Source organism: Perna viridis, chromosome 7 (genome assembly GCF_037379345.1).
Source record: "Perna viridis isolate PV_CMFRI_1.1 ecotype Kerala chromosome 7, ASM3737934v1, whole genome shotgun sequence".
NCBI lineage: Eukaryota > Metazoa > Mollusca > Bivalvia > Mytilida > Mytilidae > Perna > Perna viridis.
In genome coordinates, this window is record NC_142451.1 from 21,015,974 (window position 1) to 21,043,720 (window position 27,747).

A 27,747-nucleotide genomic window follows, 5' to 3' on the forward strand; every position below is an offset into this window, starting at 1 on the left:
GTGCTTATTCTATTGTTTTCAAGGAGAAATACTTTGAAAAATAATGGTTTAAATGTTTTCGTTTCGTTGAAAATACCGAGAGAGTAATCAAGGGATACAAAATTCTATGGGAATTAAAAAAAAAATATCGAGAGACAAAGACCAGACATGAAAAACAGACACACACAACAAATAACATGAAGTAATCAAAGTAATACATACAAAGTAACAAAAGTAAATGAGCAACTCGGACTTCACTACAAACTGGGAGCGTGGACCAGGTGCATCGGAAGGAATGAAATACACTAAGAAATGATATGTAAATAGTCAGTTTGACTTAACTCAATTATCTCCGTGAGAAAATAAAATGTACTAACACACTCATCAAATGGAAATAGTGCGTAGGCTGAAAAAAAAATCCCCTGCACCACCGCCCCAATACCTACCATTTACGAATCAATTTGTCGCCAAAAATAAACTGAAACATATTTGTATTTTTCACCACTTCTTATACCTCGTTGAGGCAAAAATAATTGTTTTTTGTTTTTTGATTCTCCAAACTTTTGTGGTATATATATAATGTTTTTAGTTGTATAAAATATGAACCTCTGCTGCATTAAATTGACATTTTTTTCCATGTCAAAGCCCCTAGAGTATTTATGCTTCAGTGATAAATGGCTTATTTGGTATTTTCTGTTTAGTACTGTCACAATTGATACTTATGGGGTTCTGTTATAGACTTGTGGCGATTTTCATGGTCAGAAAATAATTTCCATTAAAATTCTTACTAATATGACTCTACAAAATATTGCTTGACGAAAATGGTATCCTTCGATAAATGATTTAATTTTCTGCATCCATGAAACCATGAAAAGCTCATTTCCTTGTAGCAATTTTCCAAGAAAAATAAAAATATTAACCCGAACCCCAAAAACGGGCGCAGTATGTAACAAATTGATCATACATGTTTGGCGCATACAATAATGATACCGATGTATCCAACATATCAACTTAATTTGGATAGTTAGTTTGTTTTCTTTTAAAGGTAACAGTTATTGTATAATTGTAGGAAGAAGAATTTTAAAAAATTGAGATATTTCTTAAATATTACACGTTTTATCATATTGTTAAAATACCGTATTTCAATTATTTTTTTTATAAAACTAAAAAAAAAACATTATAAGCACTTTTGTTTTGAACATTTATTCCATTCGCTTCATTCTCCGTTTTAAGGCGACAATATGGATCTTATCTAAATAGGCGGAGTTTTCGGATTTTCAGATTTTCTCCCATTGTACCTGGAATTAGCTTTTTTCCACATACCGTATTTCAAACAAGCGTTTATAAATTCAAAAAAACATTTTGTAGCATCTTAGCTTTCTAATTGGCCAAAGTTCAAGCTCCGAACAGCGTCTGACGTTCGAAATTCACTCTCTACTGACTCCGCAGCCTGACCTCTCAGAAAATGCAAGAATCTTGCAAAGTTGGGAAAAAGTAAATGCTTTTACCGATTTATCCGATTGTCAAACGACGTATGATTTGAATAACGCCCAAAAATTTCGAAAGGCCTGTCTGCAGCGGTTAGTAAGAGTGCGTAGAGTTGGCCGAAGTGCATGATGAATATTTGAACATATTTTAGGCATTTTAGGTAAAGATAATACTCCTACCTTACTGACATGTGCTTCAATTTAAACGAAAACTATCGTATGTAGCATGCACAAACTGTAAGTAATACTCCTTGTGCATTCATAAGGAAAATATATATCGCATATCTCACAGGACAGGTGCTAAAAAGGCCACTTTTAGGTCACAACAATTACAAAATGATATATTAGAAAAGGGAGTCTTCAGGATTTCCATATTTTTGCCATTTTGTCAATAATTGGTGATTTGTTTTCTAATACTATTCTTTAAACATGATTTTATGTGCTAACATTCATATTGATAGTCAGGTCAGTAGGTTCAAGTAAGCACATATGAGGAATGATTGATATACCTATACGTCATCTAGATGATGAAATGCTACAGCTACCCCAAAATAAATATGATTTCTCATGAAAAAAATGTTTTTTGTTTATTCAGTCTATCGTTTTTGTGTGGTAGGTTATCATTTGTTAACTGGAACTGGATATCGGGATGCCAATCAACCATCATAGTTACTTCCTTGACACCTTAATGCCTATCAAAATAATGTTAGCAAATGTAATCTTCTAGTTAAAACTTGAAACTGTAAAAGTTGAAACAAAATTAACGCATGAATTGAGCAGATGTGTTGGAGTCTTTATTGTAAATGCCAAGAAAATTAGATTTACAGTGTTAATATACTCTGATTGAGCATTTTGTTCCATACTGAGACCTTTATCTATGGACAGGGATAGTATTGTAATAAAAATTCCTAAACGAAAATAAGCTTTTCATGATTTTTTATGTAGTTATGTAGAAAATTGAATAATATTTCGAATGATACCAAATTAGAGACGTTTTTGTCGTTCAATAACTTGTAGAGTCAAATTTTAAGAGTTTTAAGAAAAAATGTTTAGCAATGTTTGATAAACTCTTACTTTAAAAATCGTTACAAGTCATGAAAAACAAAAACAAAAACCAAACACCCCCCCCCCCCAAAAAAAAAAAAAAAAAAAAACCAAACAAACAAACAAACACGTATCAATTGCGATAGTTCTAAGCAGAAAATACCACAATAAGCCATTTCTTACTTAAACATTCTCTAGGGTTTTTTGACATGAATAATATGTCAATGTTCTGATGGGGTAGGCGTACATATTTCACATACTGCAATTTATATAATTCTATTGGAGAGCTGAGACGTTGGGCTACCTCATGATACATATATGGATTTACTTTACTTCTTTCTGATGCCCCAAGATGATTCAAACGCTCTAACAATGGCGACAGAAACAGCCTCACTTTTTACCAAGTAGGTTGCAAAGATAGGCTTGTACCGAAAAAGAGTCGAATAATATTCTTTTGCAACAAATTGATTCGTAAACAGGAGATATTTAGGGACCTGAAAAATCATCATGAAGTTGATGAGTAGGGGGTGTGCACGGTGGACCCTCCAAGTCTACGGACTAGCACTGTCTTGTTTTTTATGGAAGCTTTCAGTATTGTTACAAAACTATCGCTTTGCTATTATTCGAATGGAAACGCCATGTTGCTAGATATCTAACATTCGAGTTAAGTTGCGTAGTTCGTTCATTTTACGTGACTAAACATTGCTCTATGAAAGTTTGAGCGTGCGCCGCTTGACATTATAATTGTTACTTATCCTCGTGACGGGTGCATGCATTCACACTATGCTAGCTAGAAGTAGTTAGAATTAAGTATGCACTTGATTTCCCTAAAGACGTTTGCTGATTAATGCTTAAACAATTTGTTACCTTACAGGTTCAGTAACAATATACTTAAGTTCATTTATTTAATGCATAATATTTATCACCCAGAAGGTACTTTTATCTCCACACTCTAAATAATGGTTAAAATAAAACTGTTTTGAGCATTATTCCAATCACTAAGTAAGATGTGAAAAAAAACAACGCTTTTTATAAGGCATTATACCTATAGAGAATGAATACGTCTTTTTCCTGTAATTTTGAGTTATACACATAATTTGCAATATTTTTTTCTTAGGGGATTTTCCTTTTTTATTTGAAATCAGACATTTCCAGTGTCCCGTAATTGGTCGTCCCGGTCTTACGACTTTCAACTTCATGTGACAAAAAAAGAATGCAAGAATAATGATGTTTGATGAGATGCTTTAATTCTAATTATGCATTCGATGCTCGTTTAGGAATGAATGATATATAATTACACAAAGCTTACTGATATACGTTCAAGAAGATGTCAAGTATATTTAAAGCAGTCAGTCGCAGACACGTTGAAGAGACAGTGATTTTTTTTACGAATTGACATAGAATCGTTAACATGAATTCAGCAAACATCTTACATAGATTCTCTATTATATCAACTACGTCACTTGATCATCTTTCTTTAGTTTCTTTCATACAGATGGTGATGGATTACATTGTTTATTTTATACATAATTTGTTGTATGAAGCTAGTTTCATTACACAATATAATCGACGGTTTGCATAGCTTGATGCATGATACTTTACATTTTTTTACTTTATTTACACTACATTAGAGTTAAAGGTAACTTCTTCATCAATGGCTAGAGTGATTAACCTGAAATTTATATATTTTCGTTTCAACCCGTTGCACTTTACCGATTTGCCTTTTAACAACAGAAACAATAACGCACATTCAGCCATTATATACCTAAAGCGCATGCATATTTATATAGTAGAATAGATTTTACTGTATTTCCGTAATTGGCCAGCTCATATATCTTTAGAAAGCCAAAGCTCGTCTTCTGGAGTATGGAGTAAGGCAAGAAAAGAAATCTGCACCATTATTTCGACTAGATGCGTATTTTGCGGTTAGAACAACCAATAACTATTGCGTGGACTATTTCTAGTTTCAATGGAAACGATCGTCAATAGGCATTTGTAAATTCAACAGATCAATCACAAACAAAAATTCACAAACTTATTTTTTACGGTCCGATATTCTCCTTAGTCATCAATTGTTATCATTAACACATATATATGGAACCTTTGTCACTTGTGCACAAATTTGTTCATTTCTGTAAAGTATTTTGATACATGTACAAAATCCAATGAAATTAAGATATTTTCAAAGTTGGTATATTTGTATCATCTGATGTCCTCATATTTGAACTAATCAAATAAAATGAGACGAAATTTTCTTCGAGATATTTAGTAATGTTGATTATTGTCACTTTTGATTCTTATGAAAAAAAATCTTTTAATCTTTTAAACAGTTTATTTTGGTCTTAAGACATATACATATATACAAATATTTTGCAAAATCATTAAGCTCCATATACATTTTATTATTAAATACATAGCGATATACTTTACAGATATGAAAAATGTAATAGGTTTGAAGGTAAAATCCATTTCAATCATCGATATAAGTACTACTAAAATATACTATGAAAACAATAATAAAAATGCTATATCAAAAAAACAAAACTCAAAAAATGAAGTAAATTTTGCATTATTATCTACACTGCAGCAAATAAAGGTTCAACATATATTGTATCAACAAAAACTGCTGCAAGAAAAGAAACAACAGTACTGCCACGCACGACAGAAGGTACATCAGAATCAAGAATAAACGAGGAAATAACGACAGGAAGTACAACTGTAACGTCAACAGGAGGGGGAACACCTCAAACTTTGTCAGTTAAAGAAACTGCCACTGGTGTCCAAGCAACATCTTCTGAAGCTGTGACTTCAGGAGAACAAATTCTTTCCACTACTTTCGAATCATCAAAAACTACAGCAACGGCAAGTGATACTTCTACTGTTACATCAACAACAGCAGATGAAACTACTACTAGTTATGTAACCCAAACGATGTCAGAAGTAACAACAAAATTACCTACCGAACAAACTACTTCTGAAGAATCACAAACAACATCAACAAGAAAATCTTCTATTACAGCTGAAACAGAAACTTCGTCAGTCACTACTGTTCAAGCAACATCTTCCGAAGCTGTGACTTCAGGAGAACAAATTTCCACAACCACTTTCGAATCATCAACAGTAGCTAGCGAAACATCTTCAACACTGGAAACTGCATCTGTAGTACAAACAACTTCTTCGGAACCTGCAACAACATCAGTCGGACAGTTCACTACAACTGGAGTGGAAGCAACATCATCTGGAGTAACTACCACAACGGCAAGTGATACTTCTACTGAAACTAGTACATCAAGAACAGCAGATGAAACTACTACTAGTTATGTAGACCAAACGACGTCAGAAGTAACAACAAAATTACCTACCGAACAAACTACTTCTGAAGAATCACAAACAACATCAACAAGAAAATCTTCTATTACAGCTGAAACAGAAACTACGTCCGTCACAGGAACTGCCACTACTGTTCAAACAACATCTTCTGAAGCTGTGACTTCAGGAGAACAAAGTTCCACAACCACTTTCGAATCATCAACAGTAGCAAATGGAATAACCTCTACACTGGAAAGTGCATCTGTGGAACAAACAACTACTTCAGAACCTGCAACAACGTCAGTCGGACAGTTTACCACAACTGGATTGGAAGCAACTTCGTCTGGAATAACTACCAGACCAGCAAGTAATACATCTACTGAAACTAGTACATCAAGAACAGCAGATGAAACTACTACTAGTTATGTAGACCAGACGACGTCAGAAGTAACAACAAAATTACCTACCGAACAAACTACTTATGAAGAATCACAAACAACATCTACAAGAAAATCTTCTAGTACAGCTGAAACAGAAACTTCGTCAGACAAAGAAACTGCCACTACTGTTCAAGCAACATCGTCCGAAGCTGTGACTTCAGGAGAACAAATTTCCACAACCACTTTCGAATCATCAACAGTAGCTAGCAAAACATCTTCAACACTGGAAACTGCATCTGTAGTACAAACAACTACTTCGGAACCTGCAACAACATCAGTCGGACAGTTTACTACAACTGGAGTGGAAGCAACATCATCTGGAGTAACTACCACAACGGCAAGTGATACTTCTACTGAAATTAGTTCATCAAGAACAGCAGATGAAACTACTACTAGTTATGTAGACGAAACGACGTCAGAAGTAACAACAAAATTACCTACCGAACAAACTACTTATGAAGAATCACAAACAACATCTACAAGAAAATCTTCTAGTACAGCTGAAACAGAAACTTCGTCAGACAAAGAAACTGCTACTACTTTTCAAGCAACATCTTCCGAAGCTGTGACTTCAGGAGAACAAATTTCCATAACCACTTTCGAATCATCAACAGTAGCTAGCGAAACATCTTCAACACTGGAAACTGCATCTGTAGTACAAACAACTGCTTCAGAACCTGTAACAACGTCAGTCGGACAGTTTACTACAACTGGAGTGGAAGCAACATCATCTGGAGTAACTACCACAACGGCAAGTGATACTTCTACTGAAACTATTACATCAAGAACAGCAGATGAAACTACTACTAGTTATGTAGACCAGACGACGTCAGAAGTAACAACAAAATTACCTACCGAACAAACTACTTCTGAAGAATCACAAACAACATCAACAAGAAAATCTTCTATTACAGCTGAAACAGAAACTACAACTACGTCCGTCACAGGAACTGCCACTACTGTTCAAACAACATCTTCTGAAGCTGTGACTTCAGGAGAACAAAGTTCCACAACCACTTTCGAATCATCAACAGTAGCAAATGGAATCACCTCTACACTGGAAAGTGCATCTGTGGAACAAACAACTACTTCAGAACCTGCAACAACGTCAGTCGGACAGTTTACCACAACTGGATTGGAAGCAACTTCGTCTGGAATAACTACCAGACCAGCAAGTAATACATCTACTGAAACTAGTACATCAAGAACAGCAGATGAAACTACTACTAGTTATGTAGACCAGACGACGTCAGAAGTAACAACAAAATTACCTACCGAACAAACTACTTATGAAGAATCACAAACAACATCTACAAGAAAATCTTCTAGTACAGCTGAAACAGAAACTTCGTCAGACAAAGAAACTGCCACTACTGTTCAAGCAACATCTTCCGAAGCTGTGACTTCAGGAGAACAAATTTCCACAACCACTTTCGAATCATCAACAGTAGCTAGCGAAACATCTTCAACACTGGAAAGTGCATCTGTAGCACAAACAACTTCTTCGGAACCTGAAACAACATCAGTCGGACAGTTCACTACAACTGGAGTGGAAGCAACATCATCTGGAGTAACTACCACAACGGCAAGTGATACTTCTACTGAAACTAGTACATCAAGAACAGCAGATGAAACTACTACTAGTTATGTAGACCAAACGACGTCAGAAGTAACAACAAAATTACCTACCGAACAAACTACTTCTGAAGAATCACAAACAACATCTACAAGAAAATCTTCTAGTACAGCTGAAACAGAAACTTCGTCAGACAAAGAAACTGCCACTACTGTTCAAGCAACATCGTCCGAAGCTGTGACTTCAGGAGAACAAATTTCCACATTCACTTTCGAATCATCAACAGTAGCTAGCAAAACATCTTCAACACTGGAAACTGCATCTGTAGTACAAACAACTACTTCGGAACCTGCAACAACATCAGTCGGACAGTTTACTACAACTGGAGTGGAAGCAACATCATCTGGAGTAACTACCACAACGGCAAGTGATACTTCTACTGAAATTAGTTCATCAAGAACAGCAGATGAAATTACTACTAGTTATGTAGACCAGACGACGTCAGAAGTAACAACAAAATTACCTACCGAACAAACTACTTATGAAGAATCACAAACAACATCTACAAGAAAATCTTCTAGTACAGCTGAAACAGAAACTTCGTCAGACAAAGAAACTGCCACTACTGTTCAAGCAACATCTTCCGAAGCTGTGACTTCAGGAGAACAAATTTCCACAACCACTTTCGAATCATCAACAGTAGCTAGCGAAACATCTTCAACACTGGAAAGTGCATCTGTAGCACAAACAACTTCTTCGGAACCTGAAACAACATCAGTCGGACAGTTCACTACAACTGGAGTGGAAGCAACATCATCTGGAGTAACTACCACAACGGCAAGTGATACTTCTACTGAAACTAGTACATCAAGAACAGCAGATGAAACTACTACTAGTTATGTAGACCAAACGACGTCAGAAGTAACAACAAAATTACCTACCGAACAAACTACTTCTGAAGAATCACAAACAACATCAACAAGAAAATCTTCTATTACAGCTGAAACAGAAACTACAACTACGTCCGTCACAGGAACTGCCACTACTGTTCAAACAACATCTTCTGAAGCTGTGACTTCAGGAGAACAAAGTTCCACAACCACTTCCGAATCATCAACAGTAGCAAATGGAATAACCTCTACACTGGAAAGTGCATCTGTGGAACAAACAACTACTTCAAAACCTGCAACAACGTCAGTCGGACAGTTTACCACAACTGGATTGGAAGCAACTTCGTCTGGAATAACTACCAGACCAGCAAGTAATACATCTACTGAAACTAGTACATCAAGAACAGCAGATGAAACTACTACTAGTTATGTAGACCAGACGACGTCAGAAGTAACAACAAAATTACCTACCGAACAAACTACTTATGAAGAATCACAAACATCTACAAGAAAATCTTCTAGTACAGCTGAAACAGAAACTTCGTCAGACAAAGAAACTGCCACTACTGTTCAAGCAACATCTTCCGAAGCTGTGACTTCAGGAGAACAAATTTCCACAACCACTTTCGAATCATCAACAGTAGCTAGCAAAACATCTTCAACACTGGAAACTGCATCTGTAGTACAAACAACTACTTCGGAACCTGCAACAACATCAGTCGGACAGTTTACTACAACTGGAGTGGAAGCAACATCATCTGGAGTAACTACCACAACGGCAAGTGATACTTCTACTGAAATTAGTTCATCAAGAACAGCAGATGAAACTACTACTAGTTATGTAGACGAAACGACGTCAGAAGAAACAACAAAATTACCTACCGAACAAACTACTTATGAAGAATCACAAACAACATCTACAAGAAAATCTTCTAGTACAGCTGAAACAGAAACTTCGTCAGACAAAGAAACTGCTACTACTGTTCAAGCAACATCTTCCGAAGCTGTGACTTCAGGAGAACAAATTTCCACAACCACTTTCGAATCATCAACAGTAGCTAGCGAAACATCTTCAACACTGGAAACTGCATCTGTAGTACAAACAACTACTTCAGAACCTGCAACAACGTCAGTCGGACAGTTTACCACAAGTGGAGTGGAAGCAACATCATCTGGAGTAACTACCACAACGGCAAGTGATACTTCTACTGAAATTAGTTCATCAAGAACAGCAGATGAAATTACTACTAGTTATGTAGACCAGACGACGTCAGAAGTAACAACAAAATTACCTACCGAACAAACTACTTATGAAGAATCACAAACAACATCTACAAGAAAATCTTCTAGTACAGCTGAAACAGAAACTTCGTCAGACAAAGAAACTGCCACTACTGTTCAAGCAACATCTTCCGAAGCTGTGACTTCAGGAGAACAAATTTCCACAACCACTTTCGAATCATCAACAGTAGCTAGCGAAACATCTTCAACACTGGAAAGTGCATCTGTAGGCCAAACAACTTCTTCGGAACCTGAAACAACATCAGTCGGACAGTTCACTACAACTGGAGTGGAAGCAACATCATCTGGAGTAACTACCACAACGGCAAGTGATACTTCTACTGAAACTATTACATCAAGAACAGCAGATGAAACTACTACTAGTTATGTAGACCAAACGACGTCAGAAGTAACAACAAAATTACCTACCGAACAAACTACTTCTGAAGAATCACAAACAACATCAACAAGAAAATCTTCCATTACAGCTGAAACAGAAACTACGTCCGTCACAGGAACTGCCACTACTGTTCAAACAACATCTTCTGAAGCTGTGACTTCAGGAGAACAAATTTCCACAACCACCTTCGAATCATCAACAGTAGCAAATGGAATAACCTCTACACTGGAAAGTGCATCTGTGGAACAAACAACTACTTCAGAACCTGCAACAACGTCAGTCGGACAGTTTACCACAACTGGATTGGAAGCAACTTCGTCTGGAATAACTACCAGACCAGCAAGTAATACATCTACTGAAACTAGTACATCAAGAACAGCAGATGAAACTACTACTAGTTATGTAGACCAGACGACGTCAGAAGTAACAACAAAATTACCTACCGAACAAACTACTTATCAAGAATCACAAACAACATCTACAAGAAAATCTTCTAGTACAGCTGAAACAGAAACTTCGTCAGACAAAGAAACTGCCACTACTGTTCAAGCAACATCTTCCGAAGCTGTGACTTCAGGAGAACAAATTTCCACAACCACTTTCGAATCATCAACAGTAGCTAGCGAAACATCTTCAACACTGGAAACTGCATCTGTAGTACAAACAACTACTTCAGAACCTGTAACAACGTCAGTTGGACAGTTTACTACAACTGGAGTGGAAGCAACATCATCTGGAGTAACTACCACAACGGCAAGTGATACTTCTACTGAAACTATTACATCAAGAACAGCAGATGAAACTACTACTAGTTATGTAGACCAAACGACGTCAGAAGTAACAACAAAATTACCTACCGAACAAACTACTTCTGAAGAATCACAAACAACATCAACAAGAAAATCTTCTATTACAGCTGAAACAGAAACTACAACTACGTCCGTCACAGGAACTGCCACTACTGTTCAAACAACATCTTCTGAAGCTGTGACTTCAGGAGAACAAAGTTCCACAACCACTTTCGAATCATCAACAGTAGCAAATGGAATAACCTCTACACTGGAAAGTGCATCTGTGGAACAAACAACTACTTCAGAACCTGCAACAACGTCAGTCGGACAGTTTACCACAAGTGGATTGGAAGCAACTTCGTCTGGAATAACTACCAGACCAGCAAGTAATACATCTACTGAAACTAGTACATCAAGAACAGCGGATGAAACTACTACTAGTTATGTAGACCAGACGACGTCAGAAGTAACAACAAAATTACCTACCGAACAAACTACTTATGAAGAATCACAAACAACATCTACAAGAAAATCTTCTAGTACAGCTGAAACAGAAACTTCGTCAGACAAAGAAACTGCCACTACTGTTCAAGCAACATCTTCCGAAGCTGTGACTTCAGGAGAACAAATTTCCACAACCACTTTCGAATCATCAACAGTAGCTAGCGAAACATCTTCAACACTGGAAAGTGCATCTGCAGCAGAAACAACTTCTTCGGAACCTGAAACAACGTCAGTCGGACAGTTCACTATAACTGGAGTGGAAGCAACATCATCTGGAGTAACTACCACAACGGCAAGTGATACTTCTACTGAAACTAGTACATCAAGAACAGCAGATGAAACTACTACTAGTTATGTAGACCAAACGACGTCAGAAGTAACAACAAAATTACCTACCGAACAAACTACTTCTGAAGAATCACAAACAACATCAACAAGAAAATCTTCTATTACAGCTGAAACAGAAACTACAACTACGTCCGTCACAGGAACTGCCACTACTGTTCAAACAACATCTTCTGAAGCTGTGACTTCAGGAGAACAAAGTTCCACAACCACTTTCGAATCATCAACAGTAGCTAGCGAAACATCTTCAACACTGGAAAGTGCATCTGTAGCACAAACAACTTCTTCGGAACCTGAAACAACATCAGTCGGACAGTTCACTACAACTGGAGTGGAAGCAACATCATCTGGAATAACTACCACAACGGCAAGTGATACTTCTACTGAAACTAGTACATCAAGAACAGCAGATGAAACTACAACTAGTTATGTAGACCAGACGACGTCAGAAGTAACAACAAAATTACCTACCGAACAAACTACTTATGAAGAATCACAAACAACATCTACAAGAAAATCTTCTAGTACAGCTGAAACAGAAACTTCGTCAGACAAAGAAACTGCCACTACTGTTCAAGCAACATCTTCCGAAGCTGTGACTTCAGGAGAACAAATTTCCACAACCACTTTCGAATCATCAACAGTAGCTAGCAAAACATCTTCAACACTGGAAACTGCATCTGTAGTACAAACAACTACTTCGGAACCTGCAACAACATCAGTCGGACAGTTCACTACAACTGGAGTGGAAGCAACATCATCTGGAATAACTACCACAACGGCAAGTGATACTTCTACTGAAACTAGTACATCAAGAACAGCAGATGAAACTACTACTAGTTATGTTGACCAGACGACGTCAGAAGTAACAACAAAATTACCTACCGAACAAACTACTTCTGAAGAATCACAAACAACATCAACAAGAAAATCTTCTATTACAGCTGAAACAGAAACTACAACTACGTCCGTCACAGGAACTGCCACTACTGTTCAAACAACATCTTCTGAAGCTGTGACTTCAGGAGAACAAAGTTCCACAACCACTTTCGAATCATCAACAGTAGCAAATGGAATAACCTCTACACTGGAAAGTGCATCTGTGGAACAAACAACTACTTCAGAACCTGCAACAACGTCAGTCGGACAGTTTACCACAACTGGATTGGAAGCAACTTCGTCTGGAATAACTACCAGACCAGCAAGTAATACATCTACTGAAACTAGTACATCAAGAACAGCGGATGAAACTACTACTAGTTATGTAGACCAGACGACGTCAGAAGTAACAACAAAATTACCTACCGAACAAACTACTTATGAAGAATCACAAACAACATCAACAAGAAAATCTTCTATTACAGCTGAAACAGAAACTACAACTACGTCCGTCACAGGAACTGCCACTACTGTTCAAACAACATCTTCTGAAGCTGTGACTTCAGGAGAACAAAGTTCCACAACCACTTTCGAATCATCAACAGTAGCAAATGGAATAACCTCTACACTGGAAAGTGCATCTGTGGAACAAACAACTACTTCAGAACCTGCAACAACGTCAGTCGGACAGTTTACCACAACTGGATTGGAAGCAACTTCGTCTGGAATAACTACCAGACCAGCAAGTAATACATCTACTGAAACTAGTACATCAAGAACAGCGGATGAAACTACTACTAGTTATGTAGACCAGACGACGTCAGAAGTAACAACAAAATTACCTACCGAACAAACTACTTATGAAGAATCACAAACAACATCTACAAGAAAATCTTCTAGTACAGCTGAAACAGAAACTTCGTCAGACAAAGAAACTGCTACTACTGTTCAAGCAACATCTTCCGAAGCTGTGACTTCAGGAGAACAAATTTCCACAACCACTTTCGAATCATCAACAGTAGCTAGCGAAACATCTTCAACACTGGAAAGTGCATCTGTAGCAGAAACAACTTCTTCGGAACCTGAAACAACGTCAGTCGGACAGTTCACTATAACTGGAGTGGAAGCAACATCATCTGGAGTAACTACCACAACGGCAAGTGATACTTCTACTGAAACTAGTACATCAAGAACAGCAGATGAAACTACTACTAGTTATGTAGACCAAACGACGTCAGAAGTAACAACAAAATTACCTACCGAACAAACTACTTCTGAAGAATCACAAACAACATCAACAAGAAAATCTTCTATTACAGCTGAAACAGAAACTACAACTACGTCCGTCACAGGAACTGCCACTACTGTTCAAACAACATCTTCTGAAGCTGTGACTTCAGGAGAACAAAGTTCCACAACCACTTTCGAATCATCAACAGTAGCTAGCGAAACATCTTCAACACTGGAAAGTGCATCTGTAGCACAAACAACTTCTTCGGAACCTGAAACAACATCAGTCGGACAGTTCACTACAACTGGAGTGGAAGCAACATCATCTGGAATAACTACCACAACGGCAAGTGATACTTCTACTGAAACTAGTACATCAAGAACAGCAGATGAAACTACTACTAGTTATGTAGACCAGACGACGTCAGAAGTAACAACAAAATTACCTACCGAACAAACTACTTATGAAGAATCACAAACAACATCTACAAGAAAATCTTCTAGTACAGCTGAAACAGAAACTTCGTCAGACAAAGAAACTGCTACTACTGTTCAAGCAACATCTTCCGAAGCTGTGACTTCAGGAGAACAAATTTCCACAACCACTTTCGAATCATCAACAGTAGCTAGCGAAACATCTTCAACACTGGAAAGTGCATCTGTAGCAGAAACAACTTCTTCGGAACCTGAAACAACGTCAGTCGGACAGTTCACTATAACTGGAGTGGAAGCAACATCATCTGGAGTAACTACCACAACGGCAAGTGATACTTCTACTGAAACTAGTACATCAAGAACAGCAGATGAAACTACTACTAGTTATGTAGACAAAACGACGTCAGAAGTAACAACAAAATTACCTACCGAACAAACTACTTCTGAAGAATCACAAACAACATCAACAAGAAAATCTTCTATTACAGCTGAAACAGAAACTACAACTACGTCCGTCACAGGAACTGCCACTACTGTTCAAACAACATCTTCTGAAGCTGTGACTTCAGGAGAACAAAGTTCCACAACCACTTTCGAATCATCAACAGTAGCTAGCGAAACATCTTCAACACTGGAAAGTGCATCTGTAGCACAAACAACTTCTTCGGAACCTGAAACAACGTCAGTCGGACAGTTCACTACAACTGGAGTGGAAGCAACATCATCTGGAATAACTACCACAACGGCAAGTGATACTTCTACTGAAACTAGTACATCAAGAACAGCAGATGAAACTACTACTAGTTATGTAGACCAGACGACGTCAGAAGTAACAACAAAATTACCTACCGAACAAACTACTTATGAAGAATCACAAACAACATCTACAAGAAAATCTTCTAGTACAGCTGAAACAGAAACTTCGTCAGACAAAGAAACTGCTACTACTGTTCAAGCAACATCTTCCGAAGCTGTGACTTCAGGAGAACAAATTTCCACAACCACTTTCGAATCATCAACAGTAGCTAGCAAAACATCTTCAACACTGGAAACTGCATCTGTAGTACAAACAACTACTTCAGAACCTGTAACAACGTCAGTCGGACAGTTTACTACAACTGGATTGGAAGCAACATCATCTGGAGTAACTACCACAACGGCAAGTGATACTTCTACTGAAATTAGTTCATCAAGAACAGCAGATGAAACTACTACTAGTTATGTAGACCAGACGACGTCAGAAGTAACAACAAAATTACCTACCGAACAAACTACTTCTGAAGAATCACAAACAACATCAACAAGAAAATCTTCTATTACAGCTGAAACAGAAACTTCGTCAGTCAAAGAAACTGCTACTACTGTTCAAGCAACATCTTCCGAAGCAGTGATTTCAGGAGAACAAATTTCCACAACCACATTCGAATCATCAACAGTAGCTAGCGAAACATCTTCTACACTGGAAACTACATCTGTAGAGGCTGTGACTATAATAGAACGAGGTGAGGCAGGTCGAGGTCTGTCTGTTCCTTTTTCCATTTTGTAAGAATTTAATAAATATTCTATGATGCAATCTAACGGGTACCAACAGAAAGGCGGGGGTTTGTTTTAGCGACATTGATTGTATCGTTTTTCAGTCCTCTAGAATACCTTCCTTGTGATAATTGAAGTGTTTGTATGGAACTATTCCCTTAATTATACTACTTTTATGCTGGTGCATCATTATCAGAATAGCTAAAGTTATAATGACAACATCATGTTATTTTGTTGAAAGCGTTATTTGAATTTTTTTTTTCCTTTTTCAGGTAGGGAAATGTCATCAACTATTCATAACACAAAGTTTTGATTTATTCTCTAGTTAATTAAGTTTTTTTATATAATTTTCTAAAATAAATTCAAATTGGAAAACTTAATTTTTCAAAATTAACTCACCAAGAACATACACAATAATATTAGGTAGTAAGAGTAATGTTAGAACACGTTTGATTGAAGTCAAAAAGCTAGTTTTATCTAATAAAGGACCGAATTCATAACATTAGTATATAAATGTTGAGTCCAAATTCTCATACTAAACATGCAAGATTTAATATAAAGTCAATGTTTATTCAGTGAAAATGGTCTTAATTAACCACTTTTGATCAATTTAGATAGATGCTTGGTTTACCATTGTTAAAAATTCATTAAATTAACATAGAAGGACTTTAAAAGTGTTTGGGTTAGACAGGTTTTTCGATTAATCAATGTGCAGTTTTTACATGTTTCAATCAAATCAAATGCACTACCTTAGATAAATGGGATATGGGTTTAAACTACATGTATGTGCTATTTGAAGTAGGCAGTAATTTGAATAGATTTACTTTCCGCTTTGGACTTTCCGCTTTGTGGTCATACAAGGCCTTGGTTATTAAAACATTTTTGTATTTCTTTTCTTATCAAAGTTAGGCCAAACAACTTTTGAAGGATTCATATTTTCATGTAAGGAAATTCAAAAGAAGAACTCTGTTTTTAGAGAAGAGCATATGAATAAAGCTTTCAAATGTACAAAAAAACTAAGACAAATTTGACGATAGATTTATATGAAAGTCGACAATATGATATATTTTCGCCACGCCCCTATTTTTGCCGATATTGAATATATCGAACAATAGTTCTTGTTCGATGATTAGAAAATGATTATTGGAGAGAATATATAATTAAGAAAAAAATCATCGAAACTCCATTTTGTATTAGAAAATGATTATTGGAGAGAATATATAATTAAGAAAAAAATCATCAAAACTCAATTTTGTATTTGTTTTACCGCAGGCTGCCTATTTATGTCGCATTGTTTAACCTTCATATTTTTGAATAGACGCAGCCTATGTGTCGCACGAAATGTTAGTCTGTGTTCATCACTTTTTTAAATGGCTGTGCTCTAAAGAGCTTTGAAGCACATCATACTAGAAGTTATTCTATATCCAAAACAAAATTACATGACGTATGATTCACTGCAAATTTCTCGACAATAATTCAAAATGACAGTTACACTATTGTAACCGAAAAAAAAACCATTTAGTTATTTTTTAATTTTGATAAATGGTAAAGAGAAATACACATGTATATCGCCAAATAAACCCCTAGAAAAAATAGTACAACGATTTTGTGAATTAAGTGAAAATGTTCGACAGTGTGTAAAAGTCCCTTCCTTTCATTTGTATTTTTTACCCGAACTGAAAATCCCGGAACATACGAAAATACATTAAGCCTAAAATGTTGACTACATTTAAGCGTGAAGTCGTATCTTAAGTTAATTATGTTATTTGCTATCATTTTATTTACCATGTGTCTCATCTACTTTTGTTGGAACTATTCCAACATCAACATCAGTAACAACAGAAACATTTGTTACAGAAGACACAACCACTACAGGAACAACCGAAACTGTCGGTATTGACACATCATCAACATCTGTTGACACACAGACTACTTCTGTCGTAACGTCTGCATCTGTTGGTACAACTGAAACATCTACACCAGGAAGTACACAAACTGTCATGACAGAGACATCAACCACTGCAGGAACAACCGAAACTGTTGGTATCGAGACAACATCAACATCTGTAGGCACACAAACCTCTTCTTTCGAAACGTCTGCATCTGTTGGTACAACTGAAACATCTACTCCAGAAAGTACACAAACTTTTGTAACAAAGACGTCAACTACTGTAGGAACTACCGTTACTGTCGGTATAGACACATCATCAACATATGTTGGCACACAAACCTCTTCTTTCGAAACGTCTGCATCTGTTGGTACAACTGAAACATCTACACCAGGAAGTACACAAACTGTCATGACAGAGACATCAACCACTGCAGGAACAACCGAAACTGTTGGTATTGACACAACATCAACATCTGTTGGCACACAGACTACTTCTGTCGTAACGTCTGCATCTGTTGATAGAACTCAAACTTCTACACCAGGAAGTATACAAACTATTGTGACAGAGTCATCAACCACTGCGGAGACAACCGAAACTATTGGTGTCAAGACAACACCAACATCTGATCGCACACAAACTACTTCTGTCGTAACGTCTGCATCTGTTGGTACAACTGAAACATCTACTCCAGGAAGTACACAAACTGTTATGACAGAGACATCAACTACTGCAGGAACAACCGAAATTGTTGGTATCGAGACAACATCAACATCTGTTGGCACACAAACCTCTTCTTTCGAAACGTCTGCATCTGTTGGTACAACTGAAACATCTACACCAGGAAGTACACAAACTGTCATGACAGAGACATCAACCACTGCAGGAACAACCGAAACTGTTGGTATCGAGACAACATCAACATCTGTTGGCACACAAACCTCTTCTTTCGAAACGTCTGCATCTGTTGGTACAACTGAAACATCTACTCCAGAAAGTACACAAACTGTTGTAACAAAGACGTCAACTACTGTAGGAACTACCGTTACTGTCGGTATAGACACATCATCAACATCTGTTGGGACACAAACTACTTCTGTCGAAACGACTGGGTCTGTTGGCGAAACTCCAACTTCTACACCAGGAAGTACACAAACTATTGTGACAGAGACGTCAACCACTGCAGGAACAACCGAAACTGTTGGTACCGAGACAACACCAACATCTGATCGCACACAAACTACTTCTGTCGTAACGTCTGCATCTGTTGGTACAACTGAAACATCTACTCCAGGAAGTACACAAACTGTTATGACAGAGACATCAAGCACTGCAGGAACAACCGAAACTGTTGGTATCGAGACAACATCAACATCTGTTGGCACACAAACCTCTTCTTTCGAAACGTCTGCATCTGTTGGTACAACTGAAACATCTACTCCAGAAAGTACACAAACTGTTGTAACAAAGACGTCAACTACTGTAGGAACTACTGTTACTGTCGGTATAGACACATCATCAACATCTGTTGGCACACAAACTACTTCTGTCGAAACGACTGGGTCTGTTGGTGAAACTCCAACATCTACCCCAGGAAGTACACAAACTATTGTGACAGAGACGTCAACCACTGCAGGAACAACCGAAACTGTTGGTATTGACACAACATCAACATCTGTTGGCACACAGACTACTTCTGTCGTTACGTCTGCATCTGTTGGTACAACTGAAACATCTACACCAGGAAGTACACAAAGTGTCATGACAGAGACATCAACCACTGCAGGAACAACCGAAACTGTTGGTATTGACACAACATCAACATCTGTTGGCACACAGACTACTTCTGTCGTAACGTCTGCATCTGTTGATACAACTCAAACTTCTACACCAGGAAGTATACAAACTATTGTGACAGAGTCATCAACCACTGCGGAGACAACCGAAACTATTGGTGTCAAGACAACACCAACATCTGATCGCACACAAACTACGTCTGTCGTAACGTCTGCATCTGTTGGTACAACTGAAACATCTACTCCAGGAAGTACACAAACTGTTATGACAGAGACATCAAGCACTGCAGGAACAACCGAAACTGTTGGTATCGAGACAACATCAACATCTGTTGGCACACAAACCTCTTCTTTCGAAACGTCTGCATCTGTTGGTACAACTGAAACATCTACTCCAGAAAGTACACAAACTGTTGTAACAAAGACGTCAACTACTGTAGGAACTACCGTTACTGTCGGTATAGACACATCATCAACATCTGTTGGCACACAAACTACTTCTGTCGAAACGACTGGGTCTGTTGGTGAAACTCCAACATCTACCCCAGAAAGTACACAAACTGTTGTGACAGAGACGTCAACCACTGCAGGAAAAACCGAAACTGTTGGTATTGACACAACATCAACATCTGTTGGCACACAGACTACTTCTATCGTAACGTCTGCATCTGTTGGTACAACTGAAACATCTACACCAGGAAGTACACAAACTGTCATGACAGAGACATCAACCACTGCAGGAACAACCGAAACTGTTGGTATTGACACAACATCAACATCTGTTGGCACACAGACTACTTCTGTCGTAACGTCTGCATCTGTTGATAGAACTCAAACTTCTACACCAGGAAGTATACAAACTATTGTGACAGAGTCATCAACCACTGCGGAGACAACCGAAACTATTGGTGTCAAGACAACACCAACATCTGATCGCACACAAACTACTTCTGTCGTAACGTCTGCATCTGTTGGTACAACTGAAACATCTACTCCAGGAAGTACACAAACTGTTATGACAGAGACATCAACTACTGCAGGAACAACCGAAATTGTTGGTATCGAGACAACATCAACATCTGTTGGCACACAAACCTCTTCTTTCGAAACGTCTGCATCTGTTGGTACAACTGAAACATCTACTCCAGGAAGTACACAAACTGTTATGACAGAGACATCAACTACTGCAGGAACAACCGAAACTGTTGGTATCGAGACAACATCAACATCTGTTGGCACACAAACCTCTTCTTTCGAAACGTCTGCATCTGTTGGTACAACTGAAACATCTACTCCAGGAAGTACACAAACTGTTGTAACAAAGACGTCAACTACTGTAGGAACTACCGTTACTGTCGGTATAGACACATCATCAACATCTGTTGGCACACAAACTACTTCTGTCGAAACGACTGGGTCTGTTGGCGAAACTCCAACTTCTACACCAGGAAGTACACAAACTATTGTGACAGAGACGTCAACCACTGCAGGAACAACCGAAACTGTTGGTACCGAGACAACACCAACATCTGATCGCACACAAACTACTTCTGTCGTAACGTCTGCATCTGTTGGTACAACTGAAACATCTACTCCAGGAAGTACACAAACTGTTATGACAGAGACATCAACCACTGCAGGAACAACCGAAACTGTTGGTATCGAGACAACATCAACATCTGTTGGCACACAAACCTCTTCTTTCGAAACGTCTGCATCTGTTGGTACAACTGAAACATCTACACCAGGAAGTACACAAACTGTCATGACAGAGACATCAACCACTGCAGGAACAACCGAAACTGTTGGTATTGACAAAACATCAACATCTGTTGGCACACAAACTACTTCTGTCGAAACGACTGGGTCTGTTGGCGAAACTCCAACTTCTACACCAGGAAGTACACAAACTATTGTGACAGAGACGTCAACCACTGCAGGAACAACCGAAACTGTTGGTACCGAGACAACACCAACATCTGATCGCACACAAACTACTTCTGTCGTAACGTCTGCATCTGTTGGTACAACTGAAACATCTACTCCAGGAAGTACACAAACTGTTATGACAGAGACATCAACCACTGCAGGAACAACCGAAACTGTTGGTATCGAGACAACATCAACATCTGTTGGCACACAAACCTCTTCTTTCGAAACGTCTGCATCTGTTGGTACAACTGAAACATCTACTCCAGAAAGTACACAAACTGTTGTAACAAAGACGTCAACTACTGTAGGAACTACCGTTACTGTCGGTATAGACACATCATCAACATCTGTTGGCACACAAACTACTTCTGTCGAAACGACTGGGTCTGTTGGTGAAACTCCAACATCTACCCCAGAAAGTACACAAACTGTTGTGACAGAGACGTCAACCACTGCAGGAAAAACCGAAACTGTTGGTATTGACACAACATCAACATCTGTTGGCACACAGACTACTTCTATCGTAACGTCTGCATCTGTTGGTACAACTGAAACATCTACACCAGGAAGTACACAAACTGTCATGACAGAGACATCAACCACTGCAGGAACAACCGAAACTGTTGGTATTGACACAACATCAACATCTGTTGGCACACAGACTACTTCTGTCGTAACGTCTGCATCTGTTGATACAACTCAAACTTCTACACCAGGAAGTATACAAACTATTGTGACAGAGTCATCAACCACTGCGGAGACAACCGAAACTATTGGTGTCAAGACAACACCAACATCTGATCGCACACAAACTACTTCTGTCGTAACGTCTGCATCTGTTGGTACAACTGAAACATCTACTCCAGGAAGTACACAAACTGTTATGACAGAGACATCAACTACTGCAGGAACAACCGAAATTGTTGGTATCGAGACAACATCAACATCTGTTGGCACACAAACCTCTTCTTTCGAAACGTCTGCATCTGTTGGTACAACTGAAACATCTACTCCAGGAAGTACACAAACTGTCATGACAGAGACATCAACCACTGCAGGAACAACCGAAACTGTTGGTATCGAGACAACATCAACATCTGTTGGCACACAAACCTCTTCTTTCGAAACGTCTGCATCTGTTGGTACAACTGAAACATCTACTCCAGGAAGTACACAAACTGTTGTAACAAAGACGTCAACTACTGTAGGAACTACCGTTACTGTCGGTATAGACACATCATCAACATCTGTTGGCACACAAACTACTTCTGTCGAAACGACTGGGTCTGTTGGCGAAACTCCAACTTCTACACCAGGAAGTACACAAACTATTGTGACAGAGACGTCAACCACTGCAGGAACAACCGAAACTGTTGGTACCGAGACAACACCAACATCTGATCGCACACAAACTACTTCTGTCGTAACGTCTGCATCTGTTGGTACAACTGAAACATCTACTCCAGGAAGTACACAAACTGTTATGACAGAGACATCAACCACTGCAGGAACAACCGAAACTGTTGGTATCGAGACAACATCAACATCTGTTGGCACACAAACCTCTTCTTTCGAAACGTCTGCATCTGTTGGTACAACTGAAACATCTACACCAGGAAGTACACAAACTGTCATGACAGAGACATCAACCACTGCAGGAACAACCGAAACTGTTGGTATTGACAAAACATCAACATCTGTTGGCACACAAACTACTTCTGTCGAAACGACTGGGTCTGTTGGCGAAACTCCAACTTCTACACCAGGAAGTACACAAACTATTGTGACAGAGACGTCAACCACTGCAGGAACAACCGAAACTGTTGGTACCGAGACAACACCAACATCTGATCGCACACAAACTACTTCTGTCGTAACGTCTGCATCTGTTGGTACAACTGAAACATCTACTCCAGGAAGTACACAAACTGTTATGACAGAGACATCAACCACTGCAGGAACAACCGAAACTGTTGGTATCGAGACAACATCAACATCTGTTGGCACACAAACCTCTTCTTTCGAAACGTCTGCATCTGTTGGTACAACTGAAACATCTACTCCAGAAAGTACACAAACTGTTGTAACAAAGACGTCAACTACTGTAGGAACTACCGTTACTGTCGGTATAGACACATCATCAACATCTGTTGGCACACAAACTACTTCTGTCGAAACGACTGGGTCTGTTGGTGAAACTCCAACATCTACCCCAGAAAGTACACAAACTGTTGTGACAGAGACGTCAACCACTGCAGGAAAAACCGAAACTGTTGGTATTGACACAACATCAACATCTGTTGGCACACAGACTACTTCTATCGTAACGTCTGCATCTGTTGGTACAACTGAAACATCTACACCAGGAAGTACACAAACTGTCATGACAGAGACATCAACCACTGCAGGAACAACCGAAACTGTTGGTATTGACACAACATCAACATCTGTTGGCACACAGACTACTTCTGTCGTAACGTCTGCATCTGTTGATAGAACTCAAACTTCTACACCAGGAAGTATACAAACTATTGTGACAGAGTCATCAACCACTGCGGAGACAACCGAAACTATTGGTGTCAAGACAACACCAACATCTGATCGCACACAAACTACTTCTGTCGTAACGTCTGCATCTGTTGGTACAACTGAAACATCTACTCCAGGAAGTACACAAACTGTTATGACAGAGACATCAACTACTGCAGGAACAACCGAAATTGTTGGTATCGAGACAACATCAACATCTGTTGGCACACAAACCTCTTCTTTCGAAACGTCTGCATCTGTTGGTACAACTGAAACATCTACTCCAGGAAGTACACAAACTGTCATGACAGAGACATCAACCACTGCAGGAACAACCGAAACTGTTGGTATCGAGACAACATCAACATCTGTTGGCACACAAACCTCTTCTTTCGAAACGTCTGCATCTGTTGGTACAACTGAAACATCTACTCCAGAAAGTACACAAACTGTTGTAACAAAGACGTCAACTACTGTAGGAACTACCGTTACTGTCGGTATAGACACATCATCAACATCTGTTGGCACACAAACTACTTCTGTCGAAACGACTGGGTCTGTTGGCGAAACTCCAACTTCTACACCAGGAAGTACACAAACTATTGTGACAGAGACGTCAACCACTGCAGGAACAACCGAAACTGTTGGTACCGAGACAACACCAACATCTGATCGCACACAAACTACTTCTGTCGTAACGTCTGCATCTGTTGGTACAACTGAAACATCTACTCCAGGAAGTACACAAACTGTTATGACAGAGACATCAACCACTGCAGGAACAACCGAAACTGTTGGTATCGAGACAACATCAACATCTGTTGGCACACAAACCTCTTCTTTCGAAACGTCTGCATCTGTTGGTACAACTGAAACATCTACACCAGGAAGTACACAAACTGTCATGACAGAGACATCAACCACTGCAGGAACAACCGAAACTGTTGGTATTGACAAAACATCAACATCTGTTGGCACACAAACTACTTCTGTCGAAACGACTGGGTCTGTTGGCGAAACTCCAACTTCTACACCAGGAAGTACACAAACTATTGTGACAGAGACGTCAACCACTGCAGGAACAACCGAAACTGTTGGTACCGAGACAACACCAACATCTGATCGCACACAAACTACTTCTGTCGTAACGTCTGCATCTGTTGGTACAACTGAAACATCTACTCCAGGAAGTACACAAACTGTTATGACAGAGACATCAACCACTGCAGGAACAACCGAAACTGTTGGTATCGAGACAACATCAACATCTGTTGGTACAACTGAAACATCTACACCAGGAAGTACACAAACTGTCATGACAGAGACATCAACCACTGCAGGAACAACCGAAACTGTTGGTATTGACAAAACATCAACATCTGTTGGCACACAAACTACTTCTGTCGAAACGACTGGGTCTGTTGGCGAAACTTCAACATCTACACCAGGAAGTACACAAACTATTGTGACAGAGACGTCAACCACTGCAGGAACAACCGAAACTGTTGGTACCGAGACAACATCCACATCTGATCGCACACAAACCACCTCTGTTGATACAATTGCATCTGTCGGTACAACTCTAACATCTACACCAGGAAGTACACAAACAGAAATGACAGAGATATCATACACTGCAAGAACAACAGAAACTGTTGGTATCGAAACAACATCAACATCTGATCGCACACAAACTACTTCTGTCATAACGTCTGCATCTGTTGGTACAACTGAAACATCTACTACAGGAAGTACACAAACTGTTATGACAGAGACATCAACCACTGCAGGAACAACCGAAACTGTTGGTATTGACACAACATCAACATCTGTTGGCACACAAACCTCTTCTGTCGAAACGTCTGCATCTGTTGGTACAACTGAAACATCTACTCCAGGAAGTACACAAACTGTTGTGACAGAGACGTCAACTACTGTAGGAACTACCGTTACTGTCGGTATAGACACATCATCAACATCTGTTGGCACACAAACCACTTCTGTCGACACGACTGGGTCTGTTGGTGAAACTCCAACATCTACTCTAGGAAGTACACAAACTGTTGTGACAGAGACGTCAACCACTGCTGGAACAACCGAAACTGTTGGTATCGAAACATCAACATCCGTTGGCACACAAACTACTTCTGTCGTAACGTCTGCATCTGTTGGTACAACTGAAACATCTACTCCAGGAAGTACACAAACTGTTGTGACAGAGACATTAGCCACTGCAGGAACATCCGAAACTGTTGGTATTGACACAACTTCAACATCTGTTGGCACACAAACCTCTTCTGTCGAAACGTCTGCATATGTTGGTACAACTGAAACATCTACACCAGGAAGTACACAAACTATCGTGACAGAGACGTCAACCACTGCAGGAACAACCGAAACTGTTGGTATTAACACAAAATCAACATATATTGGCACACAAACTACTTCTGTCGAAACGTCTGCATCTGTTAGTACAACTCCAACATCTACACTAGGTAAAACAGAAACTATTGTGACAGAGACGTCAACCACTACAGGAACAACGGAAACTGTCATTGTTGACACAACATCAACAAATGTTGGTATAACTGAAACATCTATACCAGAAACAACAAAAACTGTTGTGACAGAGACATCACCCACTGCAGGAACAACCGAAACTGTTGGTATTAACACAAAATCAACATATATTGGCACACAAACTACTTCTGTCGAAACGTCTGCATCTGTTAGTACAACTCCAACATCTACACTAGGTAAAACAGAAACTATTGTGACAGAGACGTCAACCACTACAGGAACAACGGAAACTGTCATTGTTGACACAACATCAACAAATGTTGGTATAACTGAAACATCTATACCAGAAACAACAAAAACTGTTGTGACAGAGACATCACCCACTGCAGGAACAACCGAAACTGTTGGTATTGACACATCAACATCTGTTGGCACACAAACCTCTTCTGTCGAAACGTCTGCATCTGTTGGTACAACTGAAACATCTACACCAAGAACAACTAAAACTGCTGTGACAGAGACATCAACCACTGCTGAAACAACCGAAACTGTTGGTATCGAATTAACATCAACACCTGTTGGAACCCAATCAATTTCTGTCGAAACGTCTGCATCTGTTGGTACAACTCCAACATCTATACCAGGGACTACAGAAACTTTTGTGACGGAGACGTCAGCCATTACAGGAACAACCGAAACTGTTGGCATCAAAACAACATCAACATCTGTTGGCACTCAGATCTCTACTGGAAGTACAGAAATTGTGACAAAGAGGACCACGGGTACAGAAACAACAACGGTAGCGGTCACTACTACAACGCAGGCTGTAATTACAACTGCTGAGCAAGCGACCACTACAACTTCAAAAATTACCACAGCGGTTGAATCCCTTTCAACATCTACGACAGCTACTTCTACTACAGCTGTACCAGTTTCTTCAATAGGTATGTATCGTGCA

The 27,747-nt window shown here is 38.9% G+C and overlaps 1 protein-coding gene across 13 annotated transcripts in view; it reads left to right on the forward strand.

Moving 5' to 3' along the window:
• Positions 1 to 27,747, forward strand: part of LOC148611761 (uncharacterized) — a 137,342-nt gene that overhangs the window by 60,894 nt on the left and 48,701 nt on the right. For 9 of the 13 annotated variants that reach the window (XR_015924190.1, XR_015924191.1, XM_088592622.1 and 6 more), the window contains 2 exons: positions 5,098 to 16,092; positions 17,912 to 27,733. Coding sequence is in view for 11 of the 13 variants with exons in the window: in XM_088592622.1 (XP_088448748.1) it covers positions 5,098 to 16,092; positions 17,912 to 27,733 (20,817 nt within the window). In the remaining 2 variants the exon portion in view is untranslated. The remainder of the gene's footprint in view (positions 1 to 5,097; positions 16,093 to 17,911; positions 27,734 to 27,747) is intronic. The other 4 variants (XM_088592628.1, XM_088592625.1, XM_088592630.1 and 1 more) reach the window with 4 other exon arrangements.